Below are 12,076 nucleotides of genomic sequence, written 5' to 3'. Positions count from 1 at the left end.
CGAACATTACTGCTCAAAAGAAATGTCCTCCCAACACTGAAACTAAAAACTGGATAACGAGAGAATTCAACTGAATTTTCAAAATCAAGATTTCTGTAATTAATGGAGATCAATAATAAAGACAGACCAATCCCTGAACACCAATTTTCCGCTTCAGAGCTCTTTTCAAGTAGAAAGTTGAAGACAATTTGATAGAAAGAAACTTGGAGGATCGCAATTATTACAAACCTTGGAGAAGACGAGAAATTCTACCACAAAGTCGTCGAAAAGTTGAGAAAAGAATGGAAGACTCAGCTTTAGAATTCTCCGGCACTGAAGATGAAAGTTAGAATTGTAGAACCTGGTGAGCTTTTTCTCTAAGCTGTGGTATTGAAGAGTAATCTACAAACATTTATTATTAAAGTTGCCGACGAAATAGACGGTAAATGTTTTTCCAGACAAAAAGGTGGATCTCTGTCTCGCGCGAATAGTTTTCGAGAAAAAGCAGGCCGTTAACAGAAGAAAAACTCGGTATACATACAACTGTCATGAAGGAAGAAAAATATATATATTCATAACAGAAGATGAGTTGGTACTTCCTTAACTACCGTCCTGGGGTTGTTAATAATAACCTAACATTTCCTTCTCTCACAAGACATTTTTCTTCCCAGTGTTTGCAGGGTTTGCTGACGACTCCCCCAACACTCACAAAATCTACTCCTACGTTCGTTCGTGCCTTCCAACCAAACATCACTCATAGAACAGCACACATAGATGTACCGTACGTTTCAAGCTTGATGTGATCCAAGATAATGAATAAAATTGAATGTCATGTTACACTTCAAATATGTACTAATTGAAATTGAAATTGAATTCATCTTTAATCTTCTTCTTAGTAAATGGAAACAATATACTTACAAATACAAAACTTGAAGAAGGTTCCTCACGAGGAACGAGTTCTCTACAATTCCATATGAATTACTCAAATATATAATGCTTGATATGACAATGATAATGATCGACATTTCAAACACTCGAAATTTGTGATTTTTGTGTATTGAAATACTGATTAAAATCCCCTACACACTCCCAGACCAGACCTCGGACCAAGACCGTTTGGCAAACGGCAAACCGTCTGGGACGGCTCTACACACTCCAAGACCAGACCTCAGACCTTATGAATATTACTATTTGAGTTCACTATTCAAATTGGCTAGAACATTTATATGAGATCTATACTTATAAAATTCTTATCTGACTCACTGACTTTCTCACTCACTCACTGATCACAATTTCTGAAAAACTACTGGATGGATTGCAAGAAAACTTGGAGTATAACTTTCTCATAGGTCCTAGGTGCCCACTAAGAAATCTTTTGTGCGATATTCCAACTCTAAGGATGGTTTTTCTGGTGGACCGTTACGGTTCAATTTGACAACTGAATTGATTTTTAATTCTGTCAGTTTGGCCTAAGTTGAGGATGGTTTATAAACAAGATTTGCGTTCTGTCACTTCATTAGGTAGAAGCTAAAGAACTTGAAATACATTAATTGTGCAGAAACTTGATTGGGCACTGCTGCTTTAATCGGAGCCATTCTTGAGGGTATAGATAATTTTTATTAATTCTCAAAGTTTCATGGAACAAAATTTTATGATGGGAGTTGCTTTTATCAATTGATCCGATTCTATCAATACTACTTGTATTTGTTTATTTGACAGATCTCGGAAAATGTTTCAACAATTTTGATGAAATTTGGATTATTCAGTATGATATAGTTGTATGGAGGATCTTTTAAAAACTTTGGAAGTATCCGTGACAGAATCTATGTGTAAATAATGAGGAAATTCGGTCAAAATTTACTTGGGAAAACAAAAGGTTTGTTCATTTAAACGACCAAATAGCTCTATTTGTTGCTTTCCCAAATTTAGAGATATCTTTTCCTCCACCTCCTATCTAAAGTGCTCACTTTACTACCTGGAACATAAAACTAAAGTGTCACTTTTTCGCTCTCGGGAGGAAAAAACAGGAAAACTCCCTAGAGCGTGAAAGTGACTCCATTTAAATAACATGGGAAGCATTTCTATTTTGAAAACGAACATTTGAAATAGGTGAGAAGGTCCAAGCTCAGATGACGAAGCATATAGAGTTGTCATTAAACCAACTAAATTCAATACCTCAACCAGACATTTGATCAATATATGAAATTTATGTTTGTATGCTGAAATTATTACAAACTTCATAAAATTCTTCCCACTCCACTTGTAAAACTTTTAAAATCATACATCACTAACAGATTGTTCAGAGTAAAACAAGGTCATGACGTCTCTGAATTAAAGGAAATAAGGGCTGGAGTACCACAAGGTAGTGTTCTTGGACCAGTTCTTTATGTGCTGTACACAAGCGATCTTCCTGAATTGGATGGAGTGACAATTGCTACTTTTTCTGATGATACTGCAATACTGGCAGAAGGGGAGACAGTACAAGAAGCCTCCACAAAACTACAGAATGCTAGCAACAAATTCAGTGACTGGACAAAGAAATGGAGAATTCAATTGAATGAGATGAAGTCCATTCATATCAACTTCACAAACAAAAATATCAATGATCCGATTTGTATAAATCTAAATGGGAATGTAGTACCACACAGCAACACAGCAAAATACCTTGGAATGACTCTTGACGCCAAGTTGAAATGGAAAGAGCATATTAAGATGAAAAGGAGTGAGCTGGGACTCAAATACAGTAAAATCTATTGGCTGTTGGGCAGACAATCACAACTCTCTTTGGACAACAAAATATTGATTTATAAACAAATTCTAAAACCTGTCTGGACGTATGGAATTCAGCTTTGGGGCTGCTCTAGAACATCTAACATCAATCAGATTCAAAGATTCCAAAACAAAGTACTGCGTAACATGGTGAATGCGCCCTGGTACATAAGGAACAGCGATTTGCACCGAGATCTACACATCCCTTATGTGACCAGTGGAATAAGACGATTGGCAGCCCATCATGAGTCACGTCTTCATCAACACGACAACACCGAAGTCATCCAACTCCTAGACAGCACTGAACTCACAAGGAGGTTGAAGAGAACAAAGCCCTTCGAGTTGGTGTAGTGCTAGTGAAGTGAAAAAAGTATAAATTGAATAAATGTGTAGCGAAAGAATTTAAAGTAGGAAAATTATAGATTAGAACTGTAGGCTTCACTGGAAGACTTTAGCAATAAAAATTAATATTTTAGGATAAGAAATAAGAGAACAAAATTAATGGTTAGTCCTAGTGACTAGTTTTAATGGAGGTAATGATAATAATAAAAAAAAACAAACTAAATTCAATACCTCAACCAGACATGTGATCAGTATATGAAATTTATGTTTGTATGCTAAAATTATTACAAACTTCATATCACTATGCTAAAAAAATGTATATATTTTTTTCATTCCATGTTATTCAAAATACCAGCGAACGAATATTCCTCATTAACTGATGAAATTTTAAACGGGAACTTCATCATAGCTGTAGTTGTGGCAGCCATTGTTGTTACAACTCTTGCCGACAGATAGCGCTGTCAGCGGAGAACTGTGATTACAAACCAGCTGTTTCTGTTTACTTTTTAGATTATGTTGTAACACATTGTTTGGTCACGTACGTTTTTAAAACTCATTTAATTTGCAGTTGTTATAAAAAAATATCCGGGCACCGAGCTTCGCTCGTTATTTTTATTTATTGATAAACAGAACACAATTCTCTAAAATGATCGTGTTCATATTACACAGCTGGCTATATGTCATCTTATGAATTTCGGGGATGCGATATTTTGATTTTTCACATACTCTCTCACTCACTCACTTTTTTACTATCCACAGCTGTTTCAGCCAATGAGGAATTATCCTTTTATTGTCGTTCAGCGAGTTTTCCCAAGGATGAGACCCAGTGCAATCGAATCTTTATATCATAAGCCTACTATAAAAATTCCTAATTTCGTGAAAATCTTTAGAGCCGTTTTCAAGATCTGTTGAACATAAATAACCAGATATAAAAATACAGAAATTGCTCACTTAATATAATAGGATGTGGGTGAAGGAAAAATGTTGTGTATATCACGAGTGAAAAATGTTTTTTCTCCCTCAGGAAAATTGTTGTCTTCGGCTTCGCCTCGGGCTTCAAACTTTTCCCTCCGGGAGAAAAAACAGTACTTTTCACTCTAGATATACAAATAACTATTTCTACTATCTTCTATCTTCATCTTTCACCTTCTCTTCTATCTTTTATAGAAGTAAGGCGTTTTTCTCCTGAATCAATCATCCCCAAAAATTGATTGTCTCACCAAAGTAAATAGAAGGTAGCTTTCGATAAAAATAATGGAGGATATGCATGACTTGTTAATTTTCACTTCAAACTGTTAGTAGCATGCTATCAATAGCATCAATGACCCACATTCAAACAATGCTGACACATTGATGTGAAATGTACTATAATTTTTCTATCCACATTAGATCAGATGAAGCACATTATATTAATGATCACACCTGTTTCAATATTATTCATGACATTTTTGAATTTTCTCCCATAATCAGACCAGACCAAACATTCAGACTGTTTGTGGTCTGTTCTGGAAGTGTGTAGGCGGCTTTAAGTACACTCAAAGGATGAATTCTCTATTTTTGGCCGAATTTGACTTGTGATGCATGATCTTCAACCGCCTTGAAGAGCCCAGATGAATGACTATGTTTTTGAAAAAGTAGACGAGTTCGTTTATCTAGGCTCCCTGATTTCCTCCAGTAATGACACCAATATAGAAGTTAAGAGAAGGATCTCCCTGGGAAATAGAGCATTTTTTGGAGTCTCCAGGGTCCTACGATCATGACTTTTATCCAGGAAGGCAAAACTTCAAATATATAAGACAAAAATTCGACCTGGATCTACGTATGGTAGCGAAACCTGGACGCTCACTAGAGAGGACCAGTTAGAGAAGAAGATGGTTATAGAAGGAGATACAATCAGGAACTCTATGCCATTTCCAGGGAACCTGACATTATTGGTGTAATTAAAGGAAATATAATAAGATGGGCAGGACATGTTCAGAGAATGGTTCCGGCAAGGGCACCAAAGAATGTACTGTACTGCGCAGTACAAGGAAAAAGGAAAGTGGGACGCCCAAAACTCAGATGGCTGGATGAACTGGAGAAGGACTTGAGAGAGCTGGGAATGCGACAATGGAGGACGACTGCACTGGATAGAGAGAGGTGGAGACTGATTGTAGAGCAGGCCAAAACTCGACTATGAGGTTGTAGTGCCACATAATGATGATGATGATGATGTTGAAGAGCCATGAAAAATGAGCTGTAGTACGATGAGATCTGATCGCTGTGTCAAAAGTTATTAGTATTTGATATTTTGATCCTTGAGGTGTCCTTATGCATCATTATCATGTAAACCAATGTTCATGATGGTCATATTGGAATTTCCCCTTTGTCCTTCAACTTGAAAAACTATTCTCCGACATATCGGTTGTAGTAAGCACAGGAATTTGATTGATCTGGTTAAAACGAGGTTTCGGTAATTAACGGTTTATAATAAGCAATGTTGATAAATCCCCAGGTAATAACGTTTCGCAATTTATATAGGAATATCCCATAATACATGGCAAAACGTTTATGAAGCCGCTACAAAAGTCTTCTCCACATTAAAGAGATGGCTGGACATCAATTTCCTTAGTCTCAATATGAAAAAAAACAAAGTAGCATTAGCATTTTCCATAAACATTACTGGACATGAAATCACAAACTGTCTACACAGATTACACATGAATTGTAATGTTGACAACCATGTAGTATGTGATTGTCCTCAAATTGAGAGAACAAGTAGTTCACACATGGTGAAGACACATAGATTTCTTATGCAATAGATTGAAATGTATCATATAAATTCTTTAATTTACGATCAGTTTCGAAGGTAACTTTGATGAGAATGTTATACTTTGCTATAGTTCAGTCGATACTGCAGTATGGCTTAATAGTTTGGGGAGGTACCTTCAACTCTCACCTCTCTACACTATTTATTGTACAGAAAATGATTGTCAAGACAATTTTAAATTGAACAATATCATACCCTTCAATGAGTGCATTCAGTGATCTGAAAGTCACGCCAACTGTATGTGCTTAACATCCTTTAATATTTCAATAGATATAGCAACACCTTTAAAAAAATCAATAGCGAAACACATAAAACAATATATAATGAACATATATCAATATATTCGAATGCTATGTTTCAAAACTTACTCTAATTCGAAAACAACTGATTTATATTGTACCAATAATAATAAATAGTACCCCAAACGATCTCATAAATCAACAAGTAATGACGAAGTATATTACATTGAAAATAAAAAACTGGATGATCTACGAATATATATCAAAATAGTATAGCTTTCATTTTGAAGGTCTCTTGCAAAATACATATTTTTTATATATTATTTGTTGAAGGATCCGTACGATTAGAATTACTTATGTTTAGAAATCCCCGAGTTCAAACATTTATTCAATTTTTATTCTTTATTCATTTTTTTCCTCTCTTAGTATTGGGGCGCTACTGGCGGACAAGTTCTCACTTATGCCAGTAGATTTCCACCAAGCTTATGCTCTTTGAAGTATTGAATAATAATGTAATGATTATCCTCAATCCATTCGGTTTGATTGTGCATTATAACTCTCACTAGTTAGGAATAGAAGGATTAATGCTATTATTGTTCAATTCATTATTCTTTAGAAAGGAATGTTCTCTATTTGAATTGATTGTGGTGAATTGCATTTGTTTTATGGTTAAATGTTTGTACCTACTTTGTGGAAATAAATTTGAATTTGAATTTGAATTCCACTCGTTTATAGATGGATATTCAAACGAAAGAGCTATGGATGAAGTACCCAATAATACAAATATGATTCACGTTCCAGCATCATGGAGCGGAGAGACTCAAAAGAAGCCTGTCTGATTTTGTCGTTCTACCTGCATGCTTTCACATCAAGGAGGAGTTGTGCTCTGGAGCCGTCGCCGTCGCCATCATCAAAATCATAATCATGCAACAGTGAAAGCCATTACCGTGTACATTTCCAATTCAGAAAACTTCCCTTTGAAAAAAAAAGAAAACAAAGGAGATGGAAACACACTCTACATCTCTTATCAACACTGACAGGAAACATTACGGGCTTGCTGGCGGAATTTGAATTGCAAACTAGTCATTAAGTTTGTGTTCAAGGGTTATGGAGCCGCTCAGAGAAAGCGGAATTTTCATCATACAAAATTCTCACTTACTTTTTTCCGGAATACCACTGAGAAAATATGAAAAGTGATGTTTAAAACATAACCCGTTTCTGGTTATGCTCATGCTGAAAACATTCAAAGCAAACATTTTGGTCCACCAGTCTCTTCAAAATATTCCATGCTTGGAAATTTATTATTCATGTTGAGAATTCGCATCAATTTCTAAAAAAGTATTATAGATTATCATTATTCTACTCATCTTATTGCCGAAAAAAAATATGTAGAAAGTTGAAGGTGACTCTTCTGACAAACTACCTTGTATGCTGATGTTACTGATTACAGTATGAAAATAGAAATACAATTCCTTTGTGATTTCTCTTGAAATAATATCACATCAATTCTACGCGTCCTGTTTCTTCTGAATGGAAAATCGTCAATCAGAATATGATGCCTATCATTGTATCAAGAATGAATCCATAGTATTGCGAAATAACAAATTTCCATTATTGATGATCCAATATAAATCACAAACTAATTTTCTGAGCGAATTGGAATAGTTTTTAAAATAGAATTCTTTTTTTTCTCAAAATGATACTGAACTAAAATTATCCTAAGAAGTTCAAAAATGATGAGGTTCTCATAGTCCAAGCTGCCATCTATATTATAAGGGAGAGTAGGGTTGTGTTTGTTCAAAACATGTCAACTTGTGGATTGCTTACTAGAGAAACGGGAATGATTTAGATCTCCAAATTTTGCTTATAGATTCTAAAAATATCAATTTCATTCACCTCGAAGCCCAAATTTCAATTTTCCTTCTTAATTTTCAGAATTAATATTTAAATTTCATTCATGGGACATGAAGTTTCATGCGGCATACATTGTTCCATTGTTGTAAAATGTGTTTGTTTTACATATGTTTCATTTATGCTGTATCATTGGAATTCATAAGAAAAACATGAATAGATCACAATAAAATTAGTAATAATCTATACTCTTCAGTTATAATGTATTATCAGACACAAATTCGGAAACGAATATGCATTTATGTATTACAAAAACGAGGTAGACTACAGGCATTAAGCCCAAAACAGTCTCCAATACTATTTAGTATTGTAGGTATTTTGTAGGGTATTTGGGAAACAGAAGGCTAACTGATTCAAATTGAGGAGGATCGATACTTAAATTGATGTATTGGGAAAAAATAATAATATATGATACTGTTTGGTTTTCAAGTATTATGTCTTCTTCATTTATCTATATAATATAAAAGCGAAACTCACTCACTCACTCACTCACTCATAGAACTAAAAATCTACCGGACCAAAAACGTTAAAATTTGGTAGGTATGTTCAGTTGGCCCTTTAGAGGCGCACTAAGAAATCTTTTGGCAATATTTTAACTCTAAGGGTGGTTTTTAAGGGTTTAAAGTTCGTCTTTTAGCATGTATGTTCTTCTTATTCTCTTAATTTATAATTGAAAAATGTCCATACCATATGTTAATATAGAACTATAATCTAGAGAGAGTACCTCTTCGAAACAGTTGTTAACTGGTAACTTAATTAATAATTTTGTCAGGTTGGCATTAAGTTGAGTTGACTTTGTTAGGTTGGCACCAAGTTGAAGATTGAAATGCATTTATCGCGGAAAAATTGATTGGGCACTGCTACTTTAATCAGAGCTATTCCTGGGAATATTATATTACTAGCCGTCAGGCTCGCTTCGCTCGCCATATCCGTTTCGCCAGACTTTAGTCTGGACCCCCGACTGGATCGTCCTAACATAATTATGATAAAAATGCTCAAATGAAAAATGCAGGCGAGCGAAGCGAGCCTTCTGATCTCATTCTTGTACGATCCAGTCGGGGGTCCAGGGGGCGGAGCCCCCTGGCTAGACGGATATGGCGAGCGAAGCGAGCCTGACGGCTAGTCTATCATATATAATAATGGAAAGTATTGGCTTATTCACTTTATATACATACGGGATAGGATATACATGAATGACGCATCATCACGTCTGAACTACTAGACTGATTATCTTGAAAATTTGCATATAGATTCTTAATTTACCAGGGTTAGGTTAAAGGCCTATTTTTCATTTTCTAAGATTTCAGTAGGTCAAGTTTTCAGTTTGTCAAGTTTTTAATTAGACCCTTGCGGAGCACGGGTTACCTGCCAGTGTTCTATATTGAAACAAGATCGACCATTAGTCAACTAACCACTGAGAGCATATAAACATTGAGCCATCAAGATCATTGAGAAGCGTCAATTATTTACTATGGATTCAGCGCGAAGTCAATCGAAGGTTGAATGGAAGAGTTAGAGTTGAATTCGGATTGGATAGTTCAGAGAGGCTTTGATTGATATTAGAAGAAAATGATAATATATATTTATTTCTTTTCAGTGCGATCCAGGAATTGGAGTGGACCGCTACTTCCATGCGTTGTACACAAGACCCTGGAAAAGGATGCCGATTCTGCTGGGTTCAGCATGCTCAGAGGTGACAGAGAGTTTGGCGAAAGTTGTTCCTTACTGGAATATGGTGCAGGTTAGTTTCATCTCTTGGCACAGGCACAGGTCACAACTTTACACTATTTATATGAAATTATTGTTCTTCAACCACATAAATCATAAGGTCACATCTGTGATATCAGCACGAACCCAGGTTACCTTCATTTCACATTGATAGTGGATTTGATTTTTAAAGTGGGAAGTTCATAAAAAAAAAATATTCGTAGATTTCATATTAACCTCTCTATAACATTTCTGAGTATTGTTTCCACAGAGTACAAATACTATAACTCTATACAGAATACAATACATATTTGAAACTCGCAACATTTCAATTAATTTTATTCCATCATATTATGCATAAGATTCCATCCTTTATATTCTGTTCCTCATATTCTCAAAAAATAGTTATGATATCCTGATTATGCAATTTATAATCGCTTCCATTCACTTCTAGAATATGAGACCTCTCCTACAAAATACCTGATCATATGCATGGAATTTTCCAAGTGATTGATGTTATCCAAAAAAGTTACAAATCGGATTTTGCGAAATCAACTGTAGTCGGACTTTTGTGGTATAACTAATTTGATGACTCCGTTAGATATGAAATCCTAATAGAAATTGAAATGAACAGGATACCATATAGTGATAAGGGAGATTATTCAGCGTCCAATAATTTTTCTATGGCCTAATCAATATTACATACAGAAAAATGATAACTTGCATAATTTGTCGGAACTGAAAGAACTGAAAAAATTCCAATGTTTCATCTTAAAGTGAAGCAAGTACATTATTTCGTTCTGATTTGAAAAATGATTATATAATTCAAGAAGCCAACAGAATAAATACAATGTGAGAGTAGCTCGTGATCCGATTGAGTATTATTCAATTGGATGTATATATCCAATGAATTTCATTTCATATCAATAATTAAAAGTTACTTGAATTGTGATATATTATCAATGATGATTCGTGTTCAGATTCATGAGCCACATAGAAACCTACTAGTAGCTCTGTGAACAGTAGACCTAGCGCAGCCTCCTCTTAAACTGTCCATCAGAGTGAATCCTGTCTGTATGTCGTGTCGGCGAGATATCGGTGTGAGAACGGCTAATGGCTGTTGGGGTTGTGGTATCAAAAATTCTAACATCAGAAGCTAATCTCTAATCATCAAGATATACTGGCAACAGGACAGCCCGCGTTCAAAGCAGAGAAAGGTCGAGAGACAATACCATGTTATTTTAGTTAGCAAATGCATGCGTTATTGCATGCAATCAATAGTTCAATGATTTAATGGTGCATAAAAATTGCATCCAATGAGGCATGCAATTAATAGTTCACACAGCAGCTGATTTTTCACCAAGTTACATTAAGATATTGAATTGCATGCGTCGTGTCATGCAATTTAAAATCCACTCGACAGCTGATTTATGATGAATAGTCTGATTTCTATTCTAATACTAGCTGGCCCGGCGAACTTTGTACCGTCAAATAGTTAATGCATCTCATCACGAACTTTAGCTGGATGCACACTTGAGGAGGCGCGATGCGGCATTTTGCATCCAGGTTCTTCTTGCTTATTGGTTTGAATGGAAGAACTCACTCACCCTGAATCGGGCATGGCGTGGAAAGGTGTGATGAGGCAATCTCCATAAGATCAACACTTTATATTACCAAGCCACGCCCCCTCAGGTGTGCTTAGCCTTAATTCACTATATTTTTATGGAAATTACCCAACAATCAGTATTTACATTTGTATCTCAATGTGGATTTCCTATTTGCTCAGTTAGTTGTACAGCAGTTTGTATTTTTAGATATAGTTGAATGCAGCTTGCTGGGAAATTGAATGGCATATCTCCTTGCTTCTGATTTTTCCGTGCATATTCCAAATTTACAGCATTTCGAGTTCCAAGTTTGGACGTCGTTCGCACCTCGACATTATTATTAGAATTGAAATTTTGTAAATCAATGGAAAGAAAAAATAGAAAAACAGATCCACCGACGGCTGTTGGATGACGCAATGATTATAACAGCTGATTTTTATTTCTGTGTGTGGCCAGCTCACAAATCTCCTTCCATGAGGATTACATGTAGTCCTGAAGTCTGATCATGAATTTGAAAGGCCATAAACCTGCTCCTGAACATCACAAACACAACTAAACAAAATCATCAAATTCGGTGCACACATGAAAAAGTTATTGAATGTCAAAATTTGAGGCTCGATTTCAATTTATATAGATTGGTGTATAAAGGAGGCTCCTTTTCCTTTTATATTATCCTTGAAATTGAAAATTTCTATGAGCCTTGTATATACGTCGAC

At 35.4% G+C, this 12,076-nt stretch overlaps 1 protein-coding gene across 2 annotated transcripts in view; it reads left to right on the top strand.

The window, feature by feature from the left end:
• Positions 1 to 12,076, top strand: part of LOC111051975 (gamma-aminobutyric acid type B receptor subunit 2) — a 186,640-nt gene that overhangs the window by 109,604 nt on the left and 64,960 nt on the right. For both annotated transcript variants that reach the window (XM_039428014.1, XM_039428013.1), the window contains one exon: positions 9,647 to 9,790. In XM_039428014.1, the coding sequence (XP_039283948.1) occupies positions 9,647 to 9,790 (144 nt within the window). The remainder of the gene's footprint in view (positions 1 to 9,646; positions 9,791 to 12,076) is intronic.

Source organism: Nilaparvata lugens, chromosome 5 (assembly GCF_014356525.2).
Source record: "Nilaparvata lugens isolate BPH chromosome 5, ASM1435652v1, whole genome shotgun sequence".
NCBI classification, from domain to species: Eukaryota; Metazoa; Arthropoda; class Insecta; order Hemiptera; family Delphacidae; genus Nilaparvata; species Nilaparvata lugens.
This window is presented reverse-complemented; position numbering and strand designations above follow the sequence as displayed.